This window comes from Nannobrachium achirus, assembly GCF_963921795.1.
Source record: "Nannobrachium achirus genome assembly, chromosome: 5".
NCBI classification, from domain to species: Eukaryota; Metazoa; Chordata; class Actinopteri; order Myctophiformes; family Myctophidae; genus Nannobrachium; species Nannobrachium achirus.
In genome coordinates, this window is record NC_137814.1 from 45,419,188 (window position 1) to 45,435,420 (window position 16,233).

Genomic DNA, 16,233 nt, shown 5'->3' on the forward strand with positions numbered 1-16,233 from the left:
AGATCTACAAGCACACAATGCCTCGCGATGCGAGGCGCTGTGTGCTTGTAGACCGGCTATTTTCACTATTTTAAATCGTTTTTAAAATAATCACACAAAAAAGGAAGGTTTTGGACATATAAGGTTTCCACCCGACAATGACAATATAGTATGTACAGTACTGTACTATATACTGTATGTACTGTATATGCGTGTGTGGTCTGTGCGTGAGTGTGCAGCATAATGTTAGACTTCCCTTCTCATCTTCCTCTCTCTGGGAAGCAATTGAGGCTCACAGTACATCAGAGCATCCAGTGGCTTCTGGGGGAACTTACTGAGAGCCCGGCTGGATACCATGGACAGCAATCCTTATCCTTCATAACCTTTCCCTGTGCCTTCGTGTTGTTGTTAGTTTTCATCTACAGCTATTCTTGCATAACCCCTGCGAGTCCAATTACAAACAACAATTTCCAACGTACACACATGTACCAAGCCCCCCCTCTCTCCACACACGCACGCACGCTCAGGCACACGCACACACACACACACACACACACACACGCACACGCACACGCAGAAATCCCCTGCAGAGGTAAGTGCTGTGAGTGCTGACCTGTAGCCATCGATGCAGCTGGCGTTGATGTAGTCGGAACCCTCGACGCCGCGGATGGGCTGCAGACAGACGCGTGTGGACTCGAAGGGCATGATGTTGACCAGACGGTTCTTGAACTTGTTGCAGGGCAGGTTGGCGCTGATGAAACGCGACGTGTGGGCTTTGGAGTTGGCCAGTCTCTGTGTTAGGGAGGAGAGAGAGGGGGCCATAAAACAGACAGACAGACAGTGGAGAGAGGGAGAGAGAACATTAGTGACCTGTGACCCGATGTAAACAAAACAAGGAGCCCTGGAAAGCTTCTGTGTCAAATCCTCTCTCTCTCTCTCTTTGTTCATGCTCCCGTCATTGCTCTTTAGTGTATGCTGTCACGGGAAATGAGAATGTCTTCAGAAGACGAGACGTCAAGTCAATGCAGCAGCGATGCATCATGCATTTGAGATGAGACAGGGTTTCTACACATTCTGACCTATGGATTGACCAAGACTTCTCCATCACTTTCATTCCTTTCCCTGTCGGAAATATCAAAGGTTTGGCCACATTTCTTATGCATACTACATCAATGTCTTTTGATGGCCATGGAATTTCATTCTCCAAATGTAGCCAATCGTTGCTAAACTTCCATTTGTCTGGCATATTCTATGTTCTCTAAAGCTAGTCAGGTTTATACTTGGTTGCGCATTGTGTTGCACTGAAAATAGCAGATCCACAAACTCAACTTGTAGGTCAACAATTTCACGTGCAAGACATCAGTATAAATTAGACATCAGAGCATTTCTAGACACATAGTCTATCCAACTGTGAAATGTGCAGAAGCTAACTAAATTATGAATGCTTCTCCGTGGCCCAGAGCATAACCTACTCCATTAGGGTCGATATATATTTACATTTCTTTCCTCCATATAAATGATTATGTGTCAATCTTTTATAAAAACTAATTTCCATGACTTTTCCAAAAACCGTTGTTGCCTTATTATTTTCCAAAACTTTTCCAGGCCTGTGAAAGACAGTTTGTAATTCCATGACCTTTCCAGGTTTTTCATAACCCGTATATTCCCTGACCTGGCAGAGGCACACTGTAGATCGCACAGTGCTGCTATCTAGCTGGAGCCAGGGTGGAGCTAACTTAGCTGTGGGGCAAAGGGGGCTCTCACACTGGCTCCCACTGTGCTGGACGTGGGGGTGGGGGTCAGCACGGATTGGGCACTGTGCTGGCAGCGGACAATGGACAGATGGACAACACGGGTGTGTGTGTGTGTGTGTGTGTGTGTGTGTGTGTGTGTGTGTGTGTGTGTGTGTGTGTGTGTACGGAGAGGCATGGCCTCGCTGCCAGGGTGTGTGTATCTGAGGCCAGACTGTGTGGGCTCGAACGACAGGGCAGTGGCCCCCGTATGGCGTTCTGTCATTCTCTGTTGCTTGGCAGGCGTGTGGTTGTTATTATCACTTCAAACAGAATGGATCATGGTCATAAGGGGCTAATGGCTCTGCTACGCTGGGAGGGAAGTATGTAGTAACATCACAGTCAATAGCTATTGACAGAAGGTGTGTGGGCGCGTCTATGCGTTTGTGTGTGTGTGTGGAAGATTGTGAGTCACCTTGAATATCAGCTGTGCACGCATGTGTCGGTTCACTTTTTAAGCTCTCGTTGTGTATGCGGGTTTGCATATGTGCATTTGCTGCCCCGGTTCTGTCGTCCAAGATTACCACAGGTGCCTGTGTTTACTATCACTCTATATCAGCCAAATCCCTGACACAATGCCCAAACATAAAGGCAATAGGAAAAATGTCTTTTTGACCCAAGGGGCGTTGTTTTGAGTCAGACATCAGTACTCTATGGAGCAGTTATTGGATTTGTGACCTGTGATGACATTGCGAATTCAAGTCTGGATGTTTTGATTTCCAGCTTAGGGAGACTGTCTGTCTGTCTGTCTGTCTGTCTGTCTGTCTGTCTGTCTGTCTGTCTGTCTGTCTGTCTGTCTGTCTGTCTGTCTGTCTGTCTGTCTGTCTGTCTGTCTGTCTGTCTGTCTGTCTGACTGGTTGTCTGTAGATACTGACTTAATTCAGTTTTAGGGTGGATTGCCACTTCAAGTACACAGAAAAATGATGTCATGGGTTCATCACGTCATGAAATGGCTATTGTGCTTTTTTCCTCTGGAAAGGAGGCGTGTTGTGGCTCAAAGAAATCACAGTGTCAGCCGATGGGATCTAATGTGCACACACTGGTCATATCGCAGCTGTTCTGTGTCTCATCGTGCAGCATGAGGCAGAGAGAGAGAGAGAGAGAGAGAGAGAGAGAGAGAGAGAGAGAGAGAGAGAGAGAGAGAGAGAGAGAGGTCAGTGCCGAGGCACCTTTATGTTACTGCAGTGCCCATTTCTCACCTTAAAAGTTTTCAGATACATACTTTAATAAAACGAGTAATGCGCCGTCCGGGCCGCCATCTTGAGTTTGATCAAGAATGTAGCAGCCCAAGAGTCTCTCCCTAATGAAAATCAGGTTGCGTGTGGTGGAACATGAGCAATGGGAATATCACAATCACGGCTCATGGGAAATCATGAATCATAATTATTCATAAGGGCTTGCTGATATAATCACGCAGTACGTTAAGTAATTCATCAAGTGATTAAGATTGGACATTTTAGCGTCTTTTGACATAAATGTATGATTTTCCTTTTCAATATAATTGTTCAGTATGTCCTCATTATGACCACAGCTCATGCTCTAAGAGTGTGAAACACATATTTTTCCATTTCATTAGGTCTTTTAAGTCAGTGGTTCTCAACCTTTTCAGGCCGCGACCAGTGGTGCATTGGGATTTTCTTTTCAGGGCGGACGGTCATTTACTGACGTCACGCGCCTCTAGATGCTATTTAGAAAGAACGGATGTCAGCCGATCTAATGGTGGGAAAACAAAAACGATGTTTTCTAGTCTTAATTATATTTGCAATGTTACTTAGGATTTTACGTTCTAGTTTCATTTAATTCAATTAGAAAATACAGTGCTCCAGTAGAGAAACAAAGTTAGCTTTGAACAAATCTCAAACAGTATTCTACATACCACAGTAATGGAGCCATGTGTGAGGACCACTCACACACATTTACATGCAGTCACCGCTGGAAACCTTATGTTAAAGTAAGTATCCATATGAATAGAGTAGCCTGGGCTTGTGACTGCACCCCACTCACTGGTAAACCATTTCATTAGATAGGCAGACCTGCCAACCCTGGGAATTTTTTTTGAGTACTCATGCGCGGGCACGAAGTGCCCGCGCGGCGCCGAATTTTTGTTGTTTTCCCGCACAAAACAGCGTATATTTTGGGGGGTTCCATGCACCTTTTTGGGTGGGACCTTTACAGTTATGTTAACAAAATTTCACACCAGAAATGTAGCACATTGCATGTCTTGACTTACACTAATAGGAGGAGGCAAGATGTTAGAACAACCTTTTAAATAAAAATGCCATTTGGTCTGGAGAAAAGGTAGGCTAGTATTACCAGGCAATACAGTAATGTTGCTTTGGCAATATTGTTGACAAATCTTTAATAAAATATACTAACTGCACTTGCTCAGAGTTAGTTAACAATTAGCCCAATAGACTAGCAAAACAGTCTCACCAGTGACTTAATGAATGAACATACATCAACATAATCATGTTATTCAAATAGCAAAATAGCTTTACATTGTCAGGTAGGCTATTTACCTTTAAATATTTACCTGTGTCTTTGTTAAACATTGTTAATTGAGCAGCCTAAATAAAACCACCTTTCTGTGCATGATTTGCATGAAGTTGAAAGTATTCAACTCATGTAGGTTTCTAGTGCATTCATTAATTGATATATAGGCCTACATTGTGTATAGATCAAATACCGTCTAGTCTGTATATTCATTCATAGAGGATACAGGCTACTCATTGTTAACAAACCATTAATGTCTTCATATATTCACAGGTGATAAATAACTTGTTCACCTTTAATGTTTTTGACAATACACATAGTCCCCCTATTAAATTCCTCCATTCATACTCATTTAGAGATAGTGGAACAGGGAGCCCAGTATTTTATTTTCATTCGTTTGGATCTTTACTCTAAAGCCTAATCATGGTCAATGTATGCTACAGTTCATTGTACCTGGTCACAAGTTTTGACATTTCCCGACTTCGCTCACGTGCAACACCGTCGTATGACGAAGTATAACACAGGCTTCATACACAACAAGCTGTCGCGGGGGCGACCGCAGTTTAATAGTATAATATTATTGATTCACTTGATTAAAACCCTAACCGCGTCGCGGAGAGGAGCGACAACACCATAACAACCATTTCATTCTCACCATCGTGGCTGCTGACATGTGAATTCACCTTAGCTGAGTGTTATCTTAATATATTACCTGTTAGTCAGACTACTCGTTGCACGGCAGCATTGTAGGGGCGACACCGATGAATGGCACAACACGGCCATTCTCCGTTTATCTTCTTTATAAATTAATCGTATTAATATCGCCGTTGTACAAACCGGGCGGCGATAGCTATGAGATGAGATGAGTAGCTTCTTATTATAACTCTATGATGAGTACTGTAGCGTAAGTGTACATGCTGCACCGCGCTGAAAACCAAAACACACGCATGGCATCCGGTTCAATTCTTCTTCTGCCGAAAAAAAACGAGCATATCTTCTGTTCTAGTGCTCCCCAGCGCCATGCGCCCCATTCACACACCTTTCAAGTGGTGCCTGGGAGGAACTACACGGCAGGTTGCAAAAATCTTTGCCTCGTTTGCTGCTGCAGAATGTGTTGTTATACCACGCCGCGGGCCGCGCCCATTCCCCGAAATTGCGTAGCAATGAGGGGAAATATCGTACCTGCGTACAGAGCCTTAAAATGCGTGCTTAGTACGCAAAATGCGTACGGGTTGGCAGGTCTGGATAGGTTATATGGCGCGTTGTCACTAGCCTGGCATAGCCAGCCTATATACTAATGCAGCTAACTAACTGGGGATCCTGACCCACAGGTTGAGTATCAGTGTTTTAAGTCACCTTGAACTCCAGCTCCATGGCGGTGACGGTCTCGCCAGGCGGCGGCTGGGTGAGCTTCTGGATGTGGGCGTAGAGGTTGCGGGCGGGCACCTCGGTGTTGCCGCAGGTGGCCGCCTCCAGCAGGGCCTCGTGGATGAAGATGTACTGGTCCTCCGTCTGGACCATGTAGTTGCGCTGGGCGCGCATGCACGTCACGTGGCCATAGATGTCCACCGACTTCTCGTGCTTCATGCGCTCCAGCATCGCCTCGATCACGATCAGACAGCCCGTCCTGCCCACGCCCGCACTGGGGGAGGGAGGGAGGGAGAGAGCAAGGAGATGTCAATCTTCTTTTGTCTTTGACAATGTATAGCATATTGCAGGTACAGTACATGCCGATATGCAATATATATATAGCATATTGTTGTCAGCATATTGCTGTCCAAAACCATTACTTTTCAGGAAATGACAAAAAGGGACCTGTGTTCCAGTGGATCCAAAGTAGTCACAACAAGTTATTGGTAATACTCACATCATTGATTCAAATATAGCTGATCTACAAGCTCACAACGTGTCACATTGTGTCACATTGTGAGCTTGTAGGTCACACCTTTTTGTGTGACACTATGGACTATGAAGTATGAAGTAGGGCATTGATTTATGAAAACCAAACAAGACACGTCGATACGAGGTTTCTGTGCGACAGCAACAATATAAATTCATCATATTATATATTATCATTATTAATATTGCCATTACTAACCTCCCTATGTTATGATTATGATTGGTATGGATGTTATAAAGTAGAGAAAGGAAGAGAGATAAACCCATTCATATACAGTAGTTACATAGCACTTCTCAGCGGCCACGCAGAAACAATTTTACAGAGGAAACATAAACCAGAACAACTGAACATAAAAACTGAATATACTATCAAGTGAGCTTGTATTACCGCTCCTATAAAAACAGTTAATTTGCCAGATGATTTATCATAGACACTGACATGGTAAACACAGTGCAAAGCCTCCCAACATCCAAACAGTAGGCACAGTGTAATACCCAACATCCTTGCAGAATATCCATCCTGAACGGGGTCAGGCCAGTTCTATGCTAAACATATGTGCTGCCCAAGCCAAAACTTTCACTTCATAAACCAGGGGTTCCCAAACGTTTTTGTCTCAGGGCACCCCATGAATATTTGTTTTAATCCGAGGCACCCCTACATTATAATTTTCACTCCCAGCACCTTATATTTATAGCATATCATAGTTGTCGGGTGGAAACCTTGTATGTCCAAAACCGTTTGTTTTGTATTTATCATCTATAAAATGTACTAAAATGTACATCTATAAAATGTGAAAAAAGCAGATCTACAAGCACACTACTTGTGCTTGTAGATCGGCTGTTTTCACTAGTTTTGTGTGACGGTCTTGTATGATGAAGCAGGGCTTTGCTTTACCAAAAGACGTACACATTTGAAACTTGGAGATACAAGGTTTCTGCCCGACAGTGACGATATTTTAGTGATTATGTTGCGAAGAAAACATTGAGATAATAGCAATTTTGGTTAGAGCTGACAGAAAATAACTTTGTACTTCAAGTTTAAAATGACACTAAACATTTTTCCAAGTGTCCAAATAGATTCCAAATATTACCAAATTATCTCGCGGCACCTCTGGGACTGCCGTCACGGCACCCCAGGGTGCCCCGTCACCCACTTTGAAAACCCCTGTCATAAACAACAGATCAGAGCTGTCCAAGTCCAAGCTGTATCCCACCTGCAGTGGACCACCATAGGCCCGGCGTCCGGCGGGTTGCAGGCTTTGACCCTTCTGAGGAAGGCCAGGATGGGGGTGGGGTACTCGGGCACGCCGTGGTCAGGCCAGGCCATGAACTGGAACTGCCTCACCTCTCTCTTCTCACTGGAGCCATTCTGTGTGCGTGTAAGTGAGAAAGAAGGGGGTTATTGTTAAGTACAAATAGAGTAAAAATACTTCAAATTAGCTTGAAGGGACACCCTGACATTTTGAGACTTTAATTGGCTATTTCTCATCACCAGACGCTTGTCACATTGGGATGGCTGTTCTCCGCATGTCCTTCACTTTTCCCCCCGAAATCGCTTGTTAGCTTCACTACCGTACTTTCACTAAACCTGACAAGTGTCATGGACAGGTGCAAAAAAACAGCCAACTAAAATAAAACTGGAAAATGTGAATGTCTCCCGTCGCCACCGTCAATTGGAACCTTAACACATCGGATGCCCACGTGGTGTCTACAAGTCAATTTCTTTGATGTCGCTGGAGGCCCACGACGCGTTTGACGCGTTGTACAGTAAACTATACTGTACTGTAGCTACTGCACTTGGCTAACGCGGTGATGAAACAAACTCCATTTCCCAACATGCAGCGCGCAATTACGTCACCCGGACGTGCTGTGTGTCTCGTTGACTTCCTGTTTAGCGGCTGCACAAAAATGCTGTTTTCTCCGGATTCTCTTCCTTTTTTCATTTTTTTCTCAAAACGGCAGCCTCTTCTACATGCCGTAACACAAACACTGTGGCTTAGAAATGATAAAAAACGGTCCTGACTGAAAGAAAAGATTTTCGCGAAATAAACAGGACATACTCGGATTACATTTACTCAGATTACTTTTCTCGCCAGTACTCTCGCCGGTAGGTAAAATGACGCGTTGCCATGGGCACCAGCAAATTAAGACGTCAAAACCACGTGGGCGTCCGATGTGTTAAGAGAGAGAAGGCTTCCTCCGTGTGGCTCATACCTTGTAGAGGGCGAAGGTGCGGACGCTGTAGGTGGCCAGCTCCACGGTGTCCAGCATGGTGACCTGAATCATCCCGTAGGTCTCCGTCCCTCGTGCCGGCCAGTACTGGTCACACTTCACCTGAGAACACCAAAGATTAAGCACTTTTAGCGATGCGCTAATAGCATGCTGGGATAAATTATGGAGCAAAAAAAAAAAAAGAAGAATCATTCTGACAGAAAGACACTGAACAACGGGTGGTGGATATGCTTAGCGAGCCCAGAGCTACCAGGCCACACACCATGTTTTCCAATTACATTTGGATCGGAGACAGATATACATTTTAATCAGTTCCAGCATTGCCATGTCGCAGTCAAACATCAAGCGTGTGTGTATGTGTGTTTATGAGACTCTTGAGCATAGATTAAAAATCAGCCCACTCCGTTTGACCAGCCCTATGATTATTTTCATTTTCCCATTTTAGCTAATAGTCGGGTGCATTGCATCGCTTTGTGATGTTGGCTTTCAGGGCACAATGTGTGATCACCGGGCGCTGCCAGGTAGAGAGACATGTGTCTAAAAGCCCAGGCGTTGTAGTGACGTGACAGCAGGCCTGGCCACCTGGCTCCATATGTCCCCGGGACAAGCTGGACTGGACGACCAGGCTGCAGGTAATGGCAGCGGCCCCTGCTCCATCTCTGTACTGTCAAAGATTTATCGACAGAGAAGACCACAGCCTGCACGCACCGGCTAATAAAAAAACCTCATTGGTCGGATTCTGTGCTGTCTACGCCGGCAGCGGTGGTTAGAGAGGGACTGTCAGGGGTGTCGCACCAAATTCTGGGCCCTGGGCACAAGGATTCACTGCGTTGTTTTGTGCTTTAACTATTGAAAAATAGCAGATATACAAGCTCACAGCGCGGCACCCGAGTGCCGCGCTGCGAGATTGTAGATCTGCTATTTTTGAAAAGTCTTTGAAGGTAAAAAGCAAAAAAATAAATAAATAAATAAAAGGTTTCTATGTCAGTGGTGCTCAAACCTTTGCATGTCAAGGACCCCCAAAATGATATGTATTTGGCCGCGGACCCCTCATCTCAAAATATTTAGTTCCAGGGACCCCCCAGAAGCAAAATTTGAGTTACAAATGTTTGCTTAATAAAAAACACATATATTCAAAGATTTGCGCACATTTTCACGTCTTTTAAAAAATTGCAGATCTACAAGCTCACAGCGCGGCACTCGGTGCCGCGCTGTGAGCTTGTATATCTGCTATTTTTCAATAGCTAAAGTATCAAATAATTAAGACCCCCTCCACCTTGGGCCCTAGTAACTCAGTCCCACTTTCCCCTCCCTTGTGACGTCCCTGGGGACTGTACTGTAACCAAAAGGTCAGAGACTCAATCCAGGCGACAGGCAGTCCATCAACTGCTACACGTCATGCGTTGTGTTCATGACCTAAGCAATAGGGTAATCTATGAGCTCTACGTGCTCGCTCAGCTTGAGTCCCTCTGAAGAGGATCACCTGAATGCTGATGATATAAAAATGCGAAACGTGCAGCAGGCCATCTCGAATTTGTCTTTTTGGAACAATTTGTTCCATACTGTTATGCTTGTGTAAATGGGAAATACGCTCTGAATGTCAGAATTGTTGGGACTTGGGACCCGTGGCTATTGATTCAGAACGAGTGAGGAAGAGGGAACTGCGGAACTTGGCTGACATTTTGGTAGATGCTTTCATCCTGTTCCAAGTCGGTGCGAATCGACCCGACGACGGCGAAACCGATTCACCTCCTAAAAATGTACCCCTCCCCATCGCTGGGACACTTCCTCCGGACAGCTCCACTGTTCAGAGGCAGAACGCAGAGATCACGGGAGAAACAAGAAACTCCACCGACTGATGGACACGAATCCATAATGGATTAGTAGCCGGTGCCTGTCAAGACACTGGGTGGCATTGTCTACCCTTCTCTCAGAAGCATGCAGCGACACATACAGTAGAGACACACACACACATCCCACACACTGCAGATTTTTACTATCATCTTTCTGAGCTTTCAAAGTCGGCCCTCAGATGTCGCCGCCTAGCTTTTAGGATGTGACGCAGTCAAAGACCTTCTCTTATCTGAATGCACACATGGCACACGCCCCTAGACACCTCAACACACACACACACACACACACACACACACACACACACACACACACACACACACACACACACACACACACACACGCACACGCACACACACACACACACACACACACACCACTGAGTCACAGCGCCGGTCTCATTTACAAGTCCTCTATCTCTTATCTGACCTTTCTGGCTTTTATCGGCTGCTGGTGAAGGTGGTGGAGGAAGCTCTAGTTCGTCTGCTTCTGTAGGCGACTTGATATTTGTCCTCTTATTGCTATGGCACATGACAGCAGGCTGGCTGTGTGTGGTGGTGTGGTGTGTGTGTATTTCTATACTTATGTGGGCCAAATATCCCCATAAGTATAGTAACATTTAAGGAACAATATTCTTGTTCCTGACAAGGACCAAGAAAATGGTCCTCACAAATGGTTGTTTTGTGGTTGAAAATATTTTTACAACTACTATTTCTCAACTACACATTGTTCATGCTGCAACGCGTTGTGAGCTTGTACCGTATATCTGCTATTTGTCAGCAAATTTTCATCCATTTTCTGGCAATTTTCAATACCACCCTAAGATGTTGAAGTCCTCACAAGTATAGTAATCCAAATGTATGTGTGTGTGTGTGTGTGTGTGTGTGTGTGTGTGTGTGTGTGTGTGTGTGTGCGTGCGTGCGTGCGTGCGTGCGTGCGTGCGTGCATGCGTGCGTGCGTGTGCATGTGTGTGTGTAAGCGTTGTGACTCAGTGGCATGTGATCAAAGCAACAGGGCAGGGATTCTGCAACAGAACTCTGGAAGCACCACTGACAAGTGGTGATTGGACATGGAGAGCACAGTCGACAGAGAGGGAAAGTGAGTCCTGCTGAGTCCTGCACTGTATGAGCAATAAAACAATGACTCAAGTCTAGTTCGTACTTCGTTGCACTACTGCGTCAGCGTCACTCACTCACCAAGAAAAACTTTCTTTCTTTTTCTTTTTAGATATTTATGAATTATATGAAGTATACACAACATATTGTTTCTGATGGGTGGAAACCTCATAATATGAGGTTGGAAACCTCCAAATATTATGTCCAAAACTGTTACTTTTCAGGATTGAAATTCAAAAATTGCTAAAAGATTGCTTATTTGGTACGTTTGTGTGACACTATAGACTAGTATGACGAAGTAGGGCATGAATTTACAATTTGAAAGTCACACCTGCTCTTACAAAAATTATTGATAGCGACAGAATGAGAAAGTTGTAATTTTAAGAATAAAATATTTAAAGGAGAATACTTGCTATTTTTAAGTACAAAGCTGACAAAAATGATGGCTTCTCTATGGACAGGATCATATTCTATTTTTGGAGCGGTGAAAGTGCTCCCAATAGACAGGTATGTCCGTGGGTATGTGGGTGGGTGGGTGGCTGGGTGGCTGGGTGGCTGGCCGTGTCCGTAGCCTGGTAATACCTTGAGTGGCCACACACAACACACTAGTTAAAGGAGGGGCGCTGTTTTGTGCAGGCCAGGCACACTCACCACTCACTCACAGGCACAGTTTACTCACTCACTCACTCACTCACTCACATAGGGTACAGCTGCTCAAATTCACCGCTCCACTTCGAACCGAGGTTTGATTTTTTAAACACATTATGCTGTACGCTTTCAGTTCACAAAACCCTGACATTTCCAGCACCTTGTCTGGGGATACATTTTCATTATGGCTAGGCATGCACTCAATATTAAGCCACCAATATATTGCCCGTGTTAAACCAGGGACATTTTGTCAGTTTTAAACTGTTTATCTACAAAATGTCATGTTATTAAGAAATACGCTGAGCAGCTTTGGTTTCAGATTGCTGACGATCCATTTTGAAATTGGAAAAATGTTCCACAACCCAAAGTCATATGACTCCCTGGTATCAGATGGGACCCTGTCATCCTTCCATTAAAATAAAAACACGCAAATAATGTCAATATTGAGTTGTTGCAATAAGCTAATGAAATGTCAGCATTGCAGACCCTTGATGAATGCTGGCCCGATACCAGCCCAGCGCGCCATTCTCTTGATGAAAACCTGATAAAACATGGCCTTTAAAGAATGACGGGCAGAACAGAAACAAGAAGGGGAATATAAACTAGCAGCAATATACACTTTGTTCCATCTGAACCACAAATTTTCTAAATTGTCTGCGGAGCAAAACCTTGTCATGTATTTTGTATTGCTGCCAACCCTGTCGACTTTCATTTATTTGACTGCCGTTGTTGTCAACCAACTGTAAAGTAGTAAGAACGCTAACGGGTGTCAGCAGAGATTGGCGGCGTTGCGAGCAGGTTGTACAGCTAGCTGTACGCCTCAAGTACCTCAAGTTAGCCCAAATGCTGCATATCTATAATCTGATGGAGCGAAATGTTCCCCTGTCTGGCCCCTGACTATTTTTCAGCCTCTCCATACTTCCTATTCATGACTTGAGTGATTAGTGATCCTTCCACATTCACATTCTCCCGCTGTCCATGGCCCATATAAAACCATGTCCACTGCATGAGGTCCATCTTCCATGCATCTATGATGGACTGAATATTTGAAAGTCAAATGGCCTGGGCTTGTATAAAGTCTTGTCCTTACCCGGGACTTCTCCTCCAGTCTGGTCATCATGACGATGGTGCTGGACCTCTGCTCCCACACCATGCGCCAGAAGTCACTCAGCGTCTCCGGCAGAGGGCCCTGTGTGGCGATGTAAGCGTTCTGCTTCCTGTAGCCGTCAATGTAGTTGGAGTTGATGTAGTCGCTGCCGGGAACAGCTGGAACGGAAGGGCGCAGAAACACACGTATGAATACATGCAAAGAAAATGAGTTCTGGTGTGTCAGGTTATGATGGACACACAGACAGACAGAGCACTTATACAGTAGTAGGGTACTAGAGGTTCGAGCGGTTACTTGGTCCTCACATCTACAGTTCGGCCCTCACACCTATGTTGCACCACCAACTCCACAGGAGTATTAAATTGTGTCTGACATCAGTGCATGATGATCTGACTGCTTGTGCCTGGTCTTTCCTGTTCTCAGCGGCTTTTCTGGACAATATCATATCGTCGTTGTCGGGTGGAAACCTTGTATCTCCAAGTTTCAAATTTGTACATTCTTTCGCATGTAAAGCCCTGCTTCATCATACAAGGCCGTCACACGAAAGTAGTGAAAACAGCAGATCTACAAGCACACAACGCCTCGCGGTGCGAGGCGTTGTGTGCTTGTAGATCGGCTGTTTTCACTAGTTTAAATCATTTTTAAAATGATGAATGCAAAACGAACTGTTTGGACACACAAGGTTTTCACCGGACAACGACGATATGTTGTATTTATGTGCATACAGTATATCTAAACTAAATGCACATATTTATCATTTTGTTTTCACGAATATGTTTGAAATTTGAAAGTGCAGCTATGGGATAATGATGTTTGAGCACATACACGTGGTTAGATTACTAGGGGGAAAAAGAGTGGTGAAGTTGATTAAGTGTCCCATTTCAAACACTTGTGGCCTCATTCTGTAGGGCCACTACCCAGTCGAGGGCACTCCAAAAGTAGAGGTAGGGCCTAAGCGTCCTTGAGCAAGACACTGAACCCATAAGCGGCCCGATGAGTAGGTAGGTGCCTTGCATGGCTGCCTCCACCATCGGTGGGTGAATGTCGGTGTGAATGGGTGAATTTAACGCATTGTAAAAAGGTGCTGCAGAAACGCAGACCATTTACCATTTCCTTTCATTTCATACAGTGCAAAGGCACAATGGAACTGAAAGTACATACAGCCAGTACATATCCTCTACAGAATATGCATTAAACACTATACTTCATGTTGAATGAAAGGTGCAGCGGTTGACGGCTGAACTGTCAATAAGCACGGTTGAATAGTTACAGCGGAGCGTGTTTACAAGCTCTCACCGTCGACAGAGGTGAGCACCACCCTGGAGTGGTCGTAGGCGATGACGTTGGCGTAGCGATTCTTGGGCTTGTTGACTTCCATGTTGGAGTTCTCCCATGTGAACTGCTGGCCTGGATCGATGGACTGTGAGAAAGGGCAAGAGGAGAGAAAAAGATGGCTGGATGAGGTGATGTATTGCCTTGGGGGAAGAGAGATAGAGCCAGGCACATCGATGAGGATGTTTGGCTTACACCTGGGAGTTGAACAGAGCCCCCGGGATGTCCACAAAACACTCATTCACTACTGTGTAGGCGGCCATATTGAATTACTTTATACTGAGCAGCCTCGCGTGATTAACCGCATTACGTTTTATTGCTCTCTATCTGCATCTCTTACATTTTCTCATCGTCTATTGCGGATTCTCATCATTTCAGCACAGACACCCTCCTCCCGCGCTATCCCTCTGGCGTCATGCGTCACCTCGGCTGAGGCGACAATGGGCCTGGTCCGTATTGATCCAGGCCGACATGTGACGGCCTCCTATCCCTTGGCTCGATAATGTCACACAGTCTCTTGTTATTCGGCATCGATCTCTCCGCAGGCTCACGAAGGAACCATGTCCATCAATTCTCCTGCACCTTTCACCTCGCAAAACCAGCCGGAGTGTGAGCAGCACCTTGGATATTCCTTCACTTACCGGCGCCTCAAACTTGGCTGCAGCTGTTATTGAATTATTAGGGGGTTATGCTTATCGGGCATGAATGTGAGCCATACAAAGTGATGCATATTGCATGCCAGGCTTCCCCGAGTCGAGGGTTCAAACAGCCTTTTTAAGATTTGACCTGGCAGCGGTTAGGTGGGCTTGACTGAATAAGGAATGTTCAAATTGACCTTCTAAAGCCTAAGCTTTCATTCACTCACTCGCTCACTGCTCTGTATCACACAATGTCCTACATAGTCATCTGGGCGACCTAGAGATAAAGTGTCTGCAAAGTTATTAAAAGAAAAAAACACAGGCAACACTACAGTATGTGGCATTTATTTTGTATTCATATGTGAGCGATGTGGAATGTTTTAGTTGAAAGGGACCCTGCTCAGTCAACAAAGAAAGGCTCCAACAGAGCTCCAAATTGCTCGATAGTGGGAGTCATTTGGATACGGGCCTACAGCCGCTGATGAGTTCGACATTGCCAATTTGTCTGCCAGCACCCGCCAGTTTGAAAGGGAACATTTCATTTGCAGTCAAAACATGTCACGCCCGTTTGAAAGCTCCGCAAAGACGCTGTGGCACGCAAGACCAACGACAACTGGCAAACAAGTTAGTCGGGGAAGGTGGAGAGGGAAAGAAAGGGGGATCAGGGTGGGGAATGGTAGAGGAAAAACGGCCGCACTAGACAGACACGTTGGGAAATGCTGTTGATGGAAGATAATGATAATGATAACGGCAATGAAGGCTGCTGCGTGGCATTGCTTAAAAACAAAAAGGACAGACTCGGCTAAGATGAGCTGAGCGCCAGCGCCGCCGGATTGACAAACATCGCTCATTACCCAGAGTGATTTGCTCAGCATGCTGGCTCTCGGTGAGGAGGAGGAGGCAGGGGGTCACAGATGTGCGACAGACCGTTCCCCAGAAAAATTGGCAGGGAAGGAACTTGGAAGAGGACGTGTGCAAGGCTTTCGTGAGCTCTATCGACGGTAGCGTCGGAGGAAGTCACAGCGGGGAGCTGCCGGCTACTGTGACTGTGACAAAGCAATGAGATGGATGGCCATCTGTCTAGCGCGGGAGGAGGGCGCGGGTACGGTGTGGGGGCCGGAAGAGGTGGAGCCGAGCAGCAACGGCCT

General features: G+C 45.5%; 1 protein-coding gene across 5 annotated transcripts in view; it reads right to left on the reverse strand.

Moving 5' to 3' along the window:
* The window catches only part of LOC308285612 (receptor-type tyrosine-protein phosphatase F), a 169,239-nt gene that overhangs the window by 18,997 nt on the left and 134,009 nt on the right, over nt 1-16,233 (reverse strand). For all 5 annotated transcript variants that reach the window (XM_080726423.1, XM_080726426.1, XM_080726424.1 and 2 more), the window contains 6 exons: nt 14,412-14,535; nt 13,098-13,273; nt 8,376-8,495; nt 7,376-7,530; nt 5,619-5,904; nt 593-771 (listed from right to left, as the gene is read on the reverse strand). In XM_080726423.1, coding sequence (XP_080582549.1) covers nt 593-771; nt 5,619-5,904; nt 7,376-7,530; nt 8,376-8,495; nt 13,098-13,273; nt 14,412-14,535 — 1,040 coding nt within the window. The remainder of the gene's footprint in view (nt 1-592; nt 772-5,618; nt 5,905-7,375; nt 7,531-8,375; nt 8,496-13,097; nt 13,274-14,411; nt 14,536-16,233) is intronic.